Raw genomic sequence first — 14841 nt, forward strand, 5'->3', positions numbered from 1 at the left:
AGAAAGCATGGGCACAGACGTGCTAGAGGCAGAGTTTATTACACTACGCAGGCTAAGAACCCTGGGCAAGACCCCACACGGGTAAGAATCGAACCAGCTCTTTATCAAAAAAGTTAATACTATAGTCAACCCCATTCTCCTTTGGTCATTACAAAGCAAGAGAAATATTAAAGAACAGTATTTATACAGAGAGGGAAGCTGAAGAGATTCTGTCCAGCCCTTTCCCCCCACCCCACTCCCAGCACATTCTGGTGCTCGGTCGTGTGCCTCTCAGGAGCAGCAGAGTATCAAATCTTCACGCGATGTCAGGTTGTCGGGGTTTTATTATTATTGTCATCAATAAAAGCAGTAATTACCAAGAGCTGCCATTCCTGTTCCTCCCCAGGGAAGGTGGAGGGGCAACACCAGCTTCCCCCTCTCTGCCCCCCCGGTGCAGGGGATGGCCGTGCGCACGCGTCCTCTCGCCAGCGCACACACGCAGCACAGCTGGCACGGGCCATGTGGTCTCTGATCCCTCGTTTGTACGCAGTCTTTTAAAAAAAATATTGTATTATAATAATAATATGAATTTCTCTTTCCATTTTGTGTCTTCTGGAAAAAAAAAAACCCCAAAAACAAAAGCCCCCAAAAAACAAAACGAAACAAAACAAAACCCAAAAAAATCAAAAACAAAACCAAAAGAAGTGTCAATCGTCCGTAAGGTCCTGCACAAAGAGGACTTCCGTGTGGCTGAGTCCGGCCTCCTGCAGCGTGGGGGGGTTGGGCCACTCCTCTGTAGGGAGGCAGGGCAGGACACGGCGAGGGAAGTTGGCCTCAATCTGGAACTTCTCAGGGCTTTCTTTCAAGGAGAACAGGAAGTCGTGGATCACCTGGGAAAGAAGCACAGAAATAATTGCCAGCTAGTGGAGCAGTGACACAGCCACACGGAATCCCTGGCATCTCGCAGGGGAATGTTACCAAATTTGCACCATCGCTGCATTGTAGACGTGAGACAGCCATTTCCTTGGCACATTTGAAACTGGAGTGCAGATACTGTTTCTGACTTTTCCTACACCATTATTTAATAAGGAGCAATGGAATAATAGAATGTTATGTGTTGGAAGGGACCTTCAAGATCATCTAGTCCTACCTCACCACCATAAACAGGGACACCTTCCACTAGAAGTCTCAGCTTTTAGGGAGAAGGAAAAAAATTTCTTCCATTTTTTCATCTCTCCCAGGCTGGTGGGACTAGGCCCCATGACACTCCTCCTTACCCAGGAGTAGCTGAGCCTGCTAAGGCTCTCAGCAAAGGTCACCATTTGTCACAGTGCAAGGGAACCAAAGCTTTGTTGAGCCACATGGAAGTCTCTAGACCCCCTCCCTCTGGAATGCCCATCAGCTCTGCCCCAAGCTCACCGTCAGTGACTGTGTGAAGTGGAATCGCCGCTCCACTCTGGAATCGTTAGGCAGCTTGAAAATGATCTTGACGCTCTCCGGGTCATCGGGATGTGGCTCGGGAGGAAGGCATTCCGACTTCCGCTCCTTCTCCTCCTGCAGCGTCTGCAAAGCAAGGAGGGAGCAGGAGCAATGGCCGTGCACTGAACTGACCTTTATGCCCATCCCCTGCAGCAGAGCTGCTCCAAGAGGCTCGAGGGACATTTGAGCCCCACACAAGGCCAGCAGCTCCGATGTGACAAGCAATTCCTCCCGCAGGGCACGGCAGCCTCTCCAGCAGCCCCTCTGCTCTCACCTGTCGCCGCCTCTCCTCTGCTAGTTTTTGCTGCTGCACTTCCTCCTCTTTCTTCTTCTTCCTCTCCCGTTCCTCCTTCTTCTTGCGCTCCTTTTCCTGGTCCGCACGTAAAGATGCCAGATATGCCTCGTCCTGCTGCTGCCTCAGGACTTGGGTTTGGTTCCTCTCTTCCCTGCAAACGTGAGTGGGAAGGGGTCAGGGCTAATGGGCCCTAAAGTGAGGGTTTGGTTGGCTGAGGGTAGATTCGAGGGTGCAGGGACAGCCTCAAACTCGTAGGAGCACACAGCAAGTAATGACTTGGAGTACCATGAGCTCCCAAAAGGCAGAGTTGGGCCCTCATGGTCCCTTCACACACAAACTGCTTCCCCAGGGTGGGTGGAACTGAACTCAAAATGCTTCTCAGCCACCGTGGCTCAACAGAGCTGACAGACAGTACAAAAGCAGTGCCCAGGATTTCTGCCTCATACTTGAGACTCTCCCGAGTTTTATCTCCTTCAGGTAATTCCTTGCACATTTCAGGAACCAGAACGTGTTACCAGGTTCCCACGGAGACCGTGGGACAGAGGAGGAGCAGATGGAAGGTGGGATCCTACTTTGGATGCAGTCTGCACATCCCTAAGAGTCATGAGGGGCTTGTGAGGCCCCTAGAAAAGTAGCCTGAGCTCATTACAGACAGTCCAGGCAGCAGCACACACTCACCAACCAGCTGCAGACACCAGCTCTCCTGCCTGCAATGCCTTTGCTCCCATTTGGATCCTACTGGCTACTGTCCAAGCTCTCCCTGCAAAGCTCCAGCACAGCAAAGGTGTGCCCCAATTGCAGAGAACAGAGCACTCACACCCACCTTTCAGTGGTAGGACTGTGTACACAACACATCCATCTCCCTGGCTATAGGATGGCCTGAATTTATGGACTGATGATCCCACTGGGAAGAGGAAAGCCAGGGGCTGTGTTACAGATCAGGAGACGCTGATCAATGTGCCTACACATGGTGTCTGGCAGGAGGAAGGGGACAGGGCAGAGCCTGCCTCAACAAGGTCTGCATGATTAGAGCTCAGGTCCCATCCTACCTTTCCAGGCGTTCAGACACCAGGTACGTCTGGTTGGCATCCATGATGAACATCAGCTGGTTGATGAGGTCATCAGCCTGGATGAGACCTTCCAGCCGCCCAACCACAGTCATCCTGCGATCCTTCAGCATGATCACGGCCAGGAATGGGTACGTGTTCTCCCGCAGGGCCTGGGACACTGGGAACAGCCACAAACATCACTGCCCTCTCCAGAAGGGTCAGCAAGGGGTACAGCACAAACTCTTCCCATCACCACGGGCCAAGGAAAGCAGCTTCCACAGACACTCTCTCCTCCAAGGCAGAAAAGGCCTCAGGCTCTGTTTTGTCAAACTAAACCCTATCAGTTAGCAAAGGGAGGAAGTGCCTTGGAACACAGGGACTGAGGGGAAAAAACAAGCTTTCAAGTAACCAAAAAGGCACTTTTACTCAAGCAGGAAGGAAGTAAATGGCTCTGAATGTCCATTCAGAATGGGACAAAGCCTTGGATTTAAATGGCAGGACGAGGAACACAGGTCAGACACAGGGAAACACTTGCTAAGGTGATTAGGGATGGCTGGACTTTGGAAGATACTGTTGTGGGGAAGATGGCAATGTCCATTCTGGACATTTCTGAACAAACTTAGGTTGGTTTTGTTGGAGCCAGGCTCTGTCTGAAAGAGGGAATGGAGCAGATTGAGGGCTTTAAGTTACTGCTCATGTGTGGCTGCTGATCCCTTCCTTAAAGCACATGTAACCTGAGCCATCATTACCAATGGAGCCCTCCAAAGGAAATCAGGGCACCCCACAATCCCTTCCAGCTCTGCCTTCCAGATTGTGACTCCAAAGCACTGCAGCAACGCAACAGCAGCAAGTCAAAAGACTTGTCTCCACACAGAGCCATTCTCTCCAGGTGCCAGTAGCTGGGAGCTGAACTGTGGAGCCAAGAGTGACCCAGATTTAGTCCAGAACTCCTGGACCCCCTGCCATGAAACAGGAAGGGTGGAAGGGACACAGGAGGCAAGAAGAGAACTTTGGGAAAAGACTCCAATTACAGCAAAACCTTACCAAAATGCTGTTAGGCCAGGCACCAACAGCTCTAGAAAGACTGAAAGGACCTCACTGTGGACTTTGGAGGAGACACAGAGACTGGACATGAAGATGACTGTCTCAGAAAGGAAAAGAATATACCTAACAAGTTTGTCCTGGCCTCAGGCATCACAGGAGCCAGTGCTAAGGACACAGCTAGTTGGATATTTGTTTCTGCACTCAGTTTATCCCCAGCACACACCCATCAACTCCCATTGACAAGGCACTGAAAGCAGCCTGAATGCCCACAGCAAGGAGCACACAACTAAGACTGCCAGAAACACATGGAACAGAGGTGAAGATCACAATGTATTTGGTAGCCCTTGGTGGCCAAACAGGCCCTCTGAGATATCCCACAGAAACCAATATGTATTTCCCCATGCAATCCCAAAATCTCTTGCCTTCTTGCACAGAATCCAACAGTGTGTTTCACACATGTAAATTTGTCAAAGGGCACTCGGTTTGTTCCAGAGACAAGAGGAAACATGTAAAGCCCACGAGGGACACACTTACCTCTGTATCCCTCTGGTTTATTGGTTGAGCAAGCCCAGAAGAGCATTCTAGTGTTGATAAGAGTGATGACCTCAGGTGCACACAGTGTATTGCTGGGGGATGAGAAGAGACTGTGTGAGTGAAGCTGCACTTAAAGTACAAAGACAACTATTTGGAAAACTCTCCTACCTACCGGCAAAACTCATCTGTGTCTTGGTGGTCATCTCCATGAAGATAAACCAACAGGAAGCGCAGCTCCCGCTTGGCATCGTTCAGTGCCTTGGCATAAGAGGACAGGAAGTGAGGTTACAGGGTCTCTGGGCAAGGGGAAAGCAGCACCCACAAGGTCTGTGTGACCCAAGCCATTACACTGCCACCAGTGTGGTTTTAACAAAGCAGCAGTGGAGGGTGAACCTGTCAGATGTTCTGAATAAACTCTTGTTTGAAAGGGCTACAGTGGTGCTTTTTCACATCCTCTCAGGATGTGGCTTTGGAGAACACTGAACTCAGAATGAAACCAGGTAGGCAACCAAAGGGATGGACACCCCAGCTGCCTTGCCAGATTCAGCTGGCAGTGAAGAACCCTCCTTCACCGCTCAGACTCACAGCAGCCAAGGCTGAGCTTTCCACTTGAGCCTGTACAGGACACAAGTTTCATATCACACCAAATGAAAACTCTACTAAAAAGGTAATGCAACAATGCTGCAGGCCCCCCCAAAAACCCTACGGAGAAATACGTCCCTTTTTGCATCTACAGTCTCTGGATTCCACCCACCCAAGAGCATTTCTCAACAAGATTACAGGATAAGTGTACAGTAAGCTCCCTGTTTTACTGGTACTGAGTTTCAGTAGCCTAATCATTCCAGGGTTATTTAAGTTTGGATTCCAGGCAAGATGGAGGAGCTTGGAAGAGCTGCAGAGGAGATGAGCTCCACCTCTGTGCAGCACAGAGCAGACACAAACTCCACATTCTTCCCTGGCACTTGGGAAGCAGTGCTGATCCAACTGTCTGCTGGGACACACTGCAGAAGGCCCTTCCCTTGGCCAGGTTGAGAGAAGCCGTGGAAGAGGCAGTGTCCATGGAGACATCCCTCTTCTACAGGGAGCACCCCCAGATTTGATACATGGAACACTCATCTCCCAGAATTTCTTGAGGGCTCCCTCTCAATTTTGAGGCCCTGCATTGTTCTGAAGCTGCATTATGATACAAGCCCAGGCAGTCAATCCCAATTTGGTGAACAGAAGGACAGACTCTGGCACAGCACACCAGTTTATAAAAACAAAGGCAGGATTACAAAGAAAAGCCGTCGGCTACAGAGTCACACAGACGGTCGAGGAACAGCCAGAGCAGTTTTGCTTTCCAACTTGGCAGGCTTGGCAAATCATCAAGCCTGGCAGACACTGGTTTTCCAAGACACTTGTTCACTATCTCTCCATTACCCTATTAAGAGAGTTTGGGGACAAATGCTGGGCTTTAGATGAAAAGCAATTTTGCCATGAAGGCCCTGATACCATCTGGCAAAATCCCCATTCTTCCACCTCCCCAGGATCTATGCACCAACACGTGACACTGACCTGGCTGTAAGTTCCCTGGTAGAAGACAGGGTGTATCCTCCCATATTTTTCCTCAAACATATGAATAAACGAAATAATGTCACCCACTGGGTCAGTGACCCGACTACGAGGATCAGGGCGTATAAAACGCAGAGCAAACCTAGGAAGGAAGCAAAGGACACTGCAAATTCAACTCACTGACTTTCTGAAGAACAGGTTTTCTTTTCCACAGACAGTCACTGCGATTCATAAAGAGGAAAAAAGTCACAGCTGAGATGCCTGAACTTTTGTAATCTCAATCTAAACTGTCACCTGCTCCAAACTGATACCACTGCTACAGAAACACCCCCCAAGTCACATATCTCATGCCAGGCATCAGCAAGGATCGAAATTCTATGTGATTAAACAATTTCAACTTCCTCTGAAGCATCAGACATAAGCCACACCAACAGTAGGCGGTTCAAGGAATTTAGTCAAAGATGGGCTCTTAAAAGCCACATGGTTTTGTCCAGATAACTTTGAAAACTGCATTTCTGCTAATGCAGAACTAACAATTCTGGGGTGCAAAGAGCTGCAGAAAGAGAACATTACACTACCAGTACAATGAAACTGTCATTCCTCTGAGGCTGAAACAAACTTCACTGAAAGGCAGATATCGGTGTTGTTCAGTTCTACTGATGCACAGAAGATAAAGACCTTTCCAAAGTTCAGTGTAACAGGAAAAGAAAGTTAATACAACAGGGGAAACTGCCAAAGCAGTGCAGACAGCAGGACTGCTGGCTATTTACCACCTTTATGATTCCCTTTTCCCTTTATCAGTGTAAGGAGGTGAGATGAATTAGCCCTGTGGGGTGGTAAGTGGAGAAGAGGAGACAGACACCGAAGGGGAAAAGGCAGAGGCGTTTACAGTTTAGGTTTTGCCAAATAACACCCATGGATTAGGGCAGGTTAACCTGCAGCCCAGCCCAACGGGACACGAGTCTGGTGTTTGTACAAGAAAATCAGCCAGCTGGACACTGTTTTGCAATCCCTTTGTGTGGCACTCAGACTGTAAAGCTGCATGGAGTTAGAATTCCAATTAAATACTTCATCTACAGAGCTGCAAGGTGCTCTTTTTCTCTGCCATAAGATTTATTTGTTACTAAACCACGTAGAAACTTTAGAAGGCTAGAGATAATGCCAGCTGAGCAATCAAATGGAAAATCTGCCATGAGACTTAAAGATCCCAGTGACAGAGGTACAGCTGGATCTGAGCTACCATGTGCCTTCATGCAGTCAATGTGAGTTAGCACAAGCAAGTACTTACCTAAATATATCAAGTAATGTGTAATAGGTAAATCGGAATGGAAGCATTATGAAGTAGTAACCCCATCCTAACAGGCCCTGCAATGACAAATAAAGAATTAGAACAGTCTCCACACCTGGAACAGCCCTGCTACAGCAAAGTGCCCACCAGCACCAAGCATCATGTGAGGTATCGGTGTTCCAACCATGATAAAAAACAGCTCAGCAACAGTTCATGGCTTCAGACATGTCAAATCAAATGTGACTAACGTGGTTCACTCAGAATTCAATGTGACACATCTGAAAACTGGCCTCACTGACTAATGCTTTTGCTCTGTGCTGATCTTCTTAACTATTCAAAAAGATTAACAGCACTGAGTCTTACAGGTGCTCATGCAAATTCATTTGTGAAACATTAATGCAAGTAATTGGTGCTGTATTCTAATTACTACACATTTAAGGGGAGCTCTAATTAGAAAAACATTATCACTGCCAGATGGAGGGGACAGTCCTTTGTTGCAATTGAACTGATCAAAAGGCTTTACTACACCACAGCAAACTGTCTATGACACAAAAAAAGGTCCTCACACTCAAGTGTGAACTGCCACAGAGAAAGTCTCTGCAGCAGCAACAGAGGCTCTATATTTTGTTTTCAGAAGATAAAACATTTAGAAAGGAGGTAACAGCATGCAAAGAAAACAACTCCTTTCCCTGCTTGCAAGTTCTGCTGTTCATGAAGAGTCACCCAAGAAGCAGGACAAAATCCACTGTAAGATAACTTGCCCTTGGCTGTGGCCTTGAGACAACGTAGCTGTAGATCCTGTGGTCGGCTGTATTGACCTGCAACGGCCGCGATGGAGGAGGATTAAAGACACTTGGGACACCCTCTTGCTCATTCAGTCGGTCTTGCACAGCTGCCTTTGACAGGAGAAAGAGCAAAGGGAGGTTTCAGACATTTTATCTTTTCCATACTTTGGACACTAGCATGGGTATTCCTTGTCCAGAGCCCCGGAGCACCGGATAAGCACAATTCATGACAAACAGCAACCACCAGTGCTCTTTTCCATATGGAAAGTCTTCTCCACGGCAGCCAGTGTTTGGCTGAAACCTCTCCAGACAAGTGGAGATGCTGCTCTAAAGAGCTACTTGAGTAAACTCAGGGGTGGACAGACTCCTCTTACTGGTAGGGCTCCCCCTCCCCACAGAGGGCTCCATTTAACCCAGGTACTTGGAAACTGCTACAAATCTTATTTTCAGTGGTACCTCTATGTTCCAGTTGTGCTGCTCCAGCGTGTGGCGACATTGGTCCATGGACTCTATGCCAGTCAAGTCCTAAAGAAGGAGAGTAAAAGCAGTTGAGTGCCAGGGAAGTGTCGTATTTTTACTGTTCTTTGCAATACATGAGCAGAGCCAGGAGTTACCACAACACATTACCACAATGCTCATTTTTTAAGTGCTCTGCTCTGAGTTTAAGAGCAGAGCAACCTGAGCCAACCCAAATCCACAAACACACAGGAGGCCTTAAACAGGCCTTTGCCCTCTTCCAGCATCAGCCAATTCCCAGTGTGCCCAAGGTATGTTACTACAACTGCACTCAGCAGAGCCAAGAGTTTAACGCAATAATGCCCACAGGTTCCTCTCTGGAAGGATGTGCTGGGCCAATGCCCTCAAACCACCTCAAACTCAAAATACAGACAAAGCATTTCTGAAAACCCAAGATAACCATGACTTCACTCACTGCCAGTATAAACAGAGACTAAAATCAAAATGAGCCAAGCACCAGCGAAGGCGGTGTTTCCAGCATCACAGGGGAATCTGCAGTAAAAAATCCAAACCCAGTCCAACACAGACAGGCCCCGAAACAGAAAACACAGTCCAAATACCTGGCAAACTTCAAAGCCACTGGGCAATTTTAACTCTGTATCAATTGGAATTTCTTCACGAGAGATCAAATAATTGTGTCTGTTGTTACAGGAAGCCACATCAACACCTCCTGAATGGAGACAAACCTTTGCTGACATGAACATCCCTGTCACTGTGCCACAGAAACACATCTCTCCCCACAGCACTTGCTGTAACGTGTCTGAACAGACATTTTCCTTGCTTCCTTTAGAAGCCTCTGAGGCACTGCTGACAGGCTGACCATTTAAAAATGCACAGAATTGGCTTTTTTACTGGAGAAGGATTGCATATCTAGTCCCTTCCCTGCCCCCATTCGCATGCTATTTCCACCCAAGTAACACAGTGAACAAATGCCTTATTCAATCTCTGGCTCAGTTCAAACTTTTGAGCATTTCTTGGCTTCTTTGTCACTAAGTCTCCACAGAGCACCACCTTCTCCCCAATCTCCTGGGCAAAAATCATTGCTTCATTCTACTGCACAGAACCAACCAGACTGTTTAAAGCATTGCTAACTGTGACTGCAGTAGCTCAGAAAAAAGCACTTCAAAGTCACTGCCTACTGGTGTATAAATATTTATTAAAAAGTAAGTCTGCAGCAAGCCTTGCAAGGGAACACTAGAGAATTGGATTTCATAGAAGAAATGAAGCTCAGTGAACTCAGCTGTTGCTGCCAGAATACCTTTAGTTATAACTCAGCTTCAGGATTTAGTGTTTCAGTTTAGCTACCTTGCTTTAAAGATGTGCTTCAGAGTAAAATTTAGGTTTGGTATGGTGACTTTATTCTTTTTTTCTTCTGACTATTTATTTTTCTAACCTGCCTTTTTAGGCACCTGCAATTTACTCAATTAATTGATTTTACAATGGAGTCACAACGTGTGTATTCCAAAGCCTTGAAAAACCTTCTGATTGCCATTCCTCAACACCCTGGAAATTCTGCTGGTGGTTGCAAAGTTTACAAGATTCAGAAGCTCATTCACACCTTTGTTTCTAAACGCAGGGATTATCTCTCAGCACTAATAACATGACTGAGCAATCCCTCCTTTTTAAATTATGCAAAACACTTCAGCAGTTTTAGGTCAGAAAGCAGCAGAACTATCAACAAGCATTTAACCAGCACTGAATCACTGCAGCATTTGCAAGACCTCCTGAGCTCCACAGAGACACCACAACCAGTCAACCTCACCCTTCCCAACCATCATCCCTCACCAGGCAGCTGCTGGTCAGATCTCAGTCTGAGAACACGAGTTCTCCAGGGAGATGAATTTACCCTTTTTTTCCTTAGCATCTTAATTCGGTTGCTCTCAACATAAAGCAGAAGTGACAAAACCACCCCGAGCACACGGTGCACTCGCATCCTGAGCACTCCCACTGCTCATCTGATCAATGAAGCTGCACAATTAAACACTGCAGGAAAAAATTGCCTGTGCAAAGACAGCTTTTAAAAACCCAGCATCCCGTTGATTGTTACTCTGACAGGCTCTACAGGACACAGCACGGTTCAGAACAGCCCGCACCCCACGTAAGGAGCGGCAGGACAGTTCAACTGTCAGCTCAGACAACTCTTGCTGGCAAACACTGATACTGGTCATTATCACCCCAAAGACATCCCCACTGCTGTCCCAGGACCTTCCAAGGCGCTGCTTCACCTCAGTTATGGAAGCAGATCAGGAACTTCAAACATATCATTTCCACTGCACCACTTAACAGCGTTTCTGGTGAACCTTGTTCAGCTGCAAACTGAGCTATGCACATGTCAAAAGAGCATGTTCTCAGTATCATCAGGGCTAAGAGAACAAACAATATCTTCAAACCTTGCTGCTGGTCTCCTCCTCACTGGGGTTTCTCAGCTGCCTCAAAGAGCACATACAGACAGTAAGTAATAAAAAGATAAAGTCTCCAGTAGTTAAAACGAGTCCTGTTAAACCAGCACCCTCAAACCTTCAAATAAATGTAGGTCCAAGCTCAAGACAGTGGCTAATATTTAGAAAACAAAATATTAAGTTCCATGAATGCCAGGACAGTTCAATAGTGTCTTCTCAAATACCACTCAAAGCAGAGTGAAGCAGCTGCTGGAGAGAACCATTTCCATCTCTCACCTTTGAGACTGCCCAGAATCTTCTCAATACTCAAGTAGTGGAAAGTACAATTCCATGCTCCAGAAGCAGAAGGAATAGCCTGGAGTGGACAAAGGTTGTAAACTGGACTTACGAAACTGTTGCCTCTGCAGATACACTCTGATGTTGAAACACAGCACGAGATGCAAATCCACGGGACTAACTGGCACTGCTCTTACTTCCCAACCCACTGCCAAATTCCAGAGAATTATGTTTCCAAGGGTAAAGAACACCTGACTTCAAACTGGAAAAAAAGCCTTAACCAAGAGTTTCTTCTTGTATTTTACAGCAAATGCCTCTATGAGGGTTTTGATCGATACACTGAGCAGAAAAGATGCTGGAGTTTCATGTTTCCTCTTTCCCCTAAATCAGTCATTCTGAGCATTCTGTTTTTGCCAGCTGAAGTCAGAGATAGTATCTTGAGTGCCAACTCTTTCCTTTGCAAATAACACTCCATTACTTCACATTAGCATATTATAACATCAGACATCAGCCCAAGTATAATGGGTACAGATCAATAATCAGATCCTACAAAAGCTGCTCCGCTGTTTCTTCCATCTCCCAAATGAACTGTATCTCCACAGCTTTCTTAAACTGCTCACATCAAACTTCTCTCTACCCATGTCAAGACAGCAAAGTCTTGACAGATGAAAAATTTAGATGCTTTTATTCCTTTACATTATTATCCAATGCTCCAGCAGCAAATGGGAGACTGAAAGCCTGCAAGAGGCTTTGTTGCTTTCATTTCACGTTTATCCCAGTTCTCTCTCCCTACTGTTTTTTTTTTTTTTTCCACTAACCTGCCCCAGCAGGGTGCAGACAACTGCCCTATCCAGCCCTGCCCACAAGAAGGAAGCTGCTGGTTTCAGCATTCTGCCAGCCAAGCTGCTTGCAGAGCACTACAGAACCCATCAGACACATCAACGGAATTAATGCAGAGCAGGCACTAACACAGGACTGTGCCCAAAGGCTCAGGCCACGACAGGACAGCTGGGACTCACCTCTGCCTGAGAAGGAGCCATTTCCAGCAGAAGTAGGGTAAACACTTCAGGGCAACAGCATCTTCACCCCCACAGCTGTTTGCTGGGTGAATGGCAGCTCTTGCTCCATGCTTCCCTCTGACTCTCCATTTAACTGAGGGCCTTCTGCTATTCCTTACCTCATCTCTGTTATCCTCCCTTCTTTCCCAGTCTGCTCTCCTGCTTTAGTCACACTGCAGTGGCACATAACCTTCCATGGAAGTACAATGCTCTGTCACCATGGAATATTGTATAAATTACTTATGATGCTACATCACAACAAAGTGTAAAGTTATCTTTGAAAACAGTGAAGTGTTCCCTGAAAAGACAGCAGGGATCCCTGAAGGGTTTCCCAGCTGACTGCAGCAATGTTCTGTAGCAATGTACAAATTATTTTAGTGAGATTTTTCCATCCTCTCCTAACACTAAATGCTCTTTAACAGACTCTAAGAAAAAAAAAAAAGCCTCTTCCAGGTGGACTGATTTAATTCTAAAGGAACAAGCAGGACCAACACCTGAGTCCCTTTCAGCCAGGTGTGAAGTATCAGAGAATAAGGAATCACCAGCAGCCTGTGAATAGCAGAGCCCTGGTGAAAGCTGATCCCACATACCTCCAGGGACAGAAGAACAAGGATCCTGGTATCCAAGCCTTCTGGACCACAGCTTTCACATCAGGCTCAGGACAGCAGCTGTCTCCTAACTGAAAAATGTCTCCCCTTTACAGCCTGAGGAGCATTTCCCTCTACCTCAAACCAGGACTGGACGGGCAGCTGGACTAAAGCATGAGTCCTTCCTTCTGCCTCCTTCTCCTCCCCCCCAGTCCATGGCAACACCAGGTAGCATTGGGAAACAGGATTCTTCAGTTTCACAGCTGCCCACAGGGGTTTGAAAATAGCAACAGGGGCACTGGTGAGAGCAGCTGGTCCTATCTGTCCAGACTCAGTGCATTCATAAGTACTGGGATAGCTCACAGCAAGAGAATGGAAGCTGGGAATGGGACCTTTTGCATATCTGTAAGTGCTGCACAAACCTCACCTCCCCACCAGGCAGCACTAGGACAGCAATGGTTAACACTGCTCGCTCCCTTGGCCTGTATTTAATTTGACTGCCCAACCTGCAGTAAAGATTTGGAGGCGATATGTGTAAAACAAGTTCCCTCACAGGTCCAGTCACGGGAAAACAGCTCAGTGTATTAATTCACTAATTAACTCAGGGGGTTGTGAATTCCCCTGACTCAGAGGCAAAGGCCTGGCATGTCCCTGTCTGGAATGATGAAGAGCTGCACCATCTCACCTGGGGAAGGCAGGGCCGGATGCCTCTGGAGGCCCTGTAAGCCCTATAAATCCACAGTTACATCACACCAAAAATCCAAAGCAAGGCCTTAAAATCAAATAAAACACTCCTAAAAGTAAACCCTGTCTCTGTAAGAGAATCCTGCAATCCAAGAGACACCATGTGATGTCCTACAGCTCAGAAACAAACATAGGACACCTGAAGGTAATTTTCATTGCTCAGCACGTTAATTACTCCTCACTGAGCAAACCCAAGTATTTCAGCTGCCCAGAGCTGTTTTCTCCCCAATAAACCACATCTGCAGATTGGTTTTATGATCACCCAGCTGCTGCACGGCCCCGAGGCCTCGGCACACCAGAGGTTAAGCGACTCAGCCCGTGTTGTGCAGCAAATACAGATCAGATCATTACAGTCTCCAGTGGCGTTACCAAACCGTGAGGGGCAGGAACGACGTTCTCAGTAACCACATTCACAGAAACGCGCTGGACAACCCTCCCGAGGTGACAGAAAACGCTCTCCCGCTCCGACAAGGGAATTTTTCATACTAATTAAACCGGTCGGGACTTACCGAGGAGTTCTTCCCGTGGGGGGTTTATTCAGCAGCCACTTCCCGCCTGCCCGGGTGGCGATGACAGAACGCTCCCGATGAAGCACTCGGGGCACGGGAGTCTCACTCGCTCCCGCCAGCACCGGGACCACAGGTGTCTCTCCTCTCTACCTCCCCTCAGGCCCGGTCCGACACCCCCGCACCGACGGGGCGGCTCCAGGACGGGCCTACCCGGCTCTGTGCGCCCCATACCCCCCAGCGCCGGCGGGACGCGCCCAGCCCAGCCCGTTCCGTGCCCATGCACCGCCTCCTGCGCTCCCGCCGGCCGGCGCGGGCCCCCCCGGACGCGGCACCTGGAACTGCAGCAGCTTCTCGGTCTGTTCCGCCGTCAGCTCCCGCTCCTCAGGCGCCGCCATTTTGCCGCCGCCTCTGACCCGCCGCTCCGTCACTCTCCGGAAGTGACGCCACCCGCCCGCACTTCCGCCCCGGGGCGGCGCCGCGCGGCCAATGGCTGTTTATCGGCCGGAGCCGCTCGGCCACGTTCCGGAGACACCCGAACGCCTCTAGGGCTCGTCCGGAAACGCCCGAATCCCATCGGCGGGGTTGGCCGCGCTCGGGTGTTCCCGGCGGGCGCCCGAAGAGTTCCGAAGTGTGCCGAGGGGTGCTCGGATGTTCCCGGCGGGCGCCCGAAGAGTTCCGAGTGTGCCGAGCGCTGCTCGGGTGTTCCCGGAGCTGGCTGGGGACGGGGAGGGTCTGCCAGTGGCTGTGG

The 14841-nt window shown here is 48.4% G+C and overlaps 1 protein-coding gene across 3 annotated transcripts; it reads right to left on the reverse strand.

The window, feature by feature from the left end:
- Positions 1–20: 20 nt before the first annotated feature.
- On the reverse strand, positions 21–14797 carry FAF2 (Fas associated factor family member 2). 3 transcript variants are annotated; one of them, XM_051793483.1, is made up of 11 exons: positions 14426–14797; positions 8461–8529; positions 7981–8115; positions 7220–7296; positions 5935–6073; positions 4553–4638; positions 4381–4472; positions 2803–2980; positions 1733–1904; positions 1399–1542; positions 21–869 (listed from the first exon to the last, which is right to left on the reverse strand). In XM_051793483.1, the coding sequence occupies exons 1-11, from the start codon at positions 14486–14488 to the stop codon at positions 687–689; spliced, it is 1338 nt and encodes a 445-aa protein (XP_051649443.1). In that variant the 5' UTR covers positions 14489–14797; the 3' UTR covers positions 21–686. The 3 variants fall into 3 exon arrangements, with proteins under 3 accessions (XP_051649443.1, XP_051649444.1, XP_051649445.1); XM_051793484.1 differs by lacking the exon at positions 14426–14797 and adding an exon at positions 14094–14318; XM_051793485.1 differs by lacking the exon at positions 14426–14797 and adding an exon at positions 13526–14064.
- Between the last annotated feature and the right edge of the window lie 44 nt (positions 14798–14841).

This window comes from Manacus candei, unplaced genomic scaffold, assembly GCF_025592945.1.
Source record: "Manacus candei isolate 608988 ecotype Guabito, Panama unplaced genomic scaffold, ASM2559294v1 h1tg000037l, whole genome shotgun sequence".
Taxonomy (NCBI): Eukaryota; Metazoa; Chordata; class Aves; order Passeriformes; family Pipridae; genus Manacus; species Manacus candei.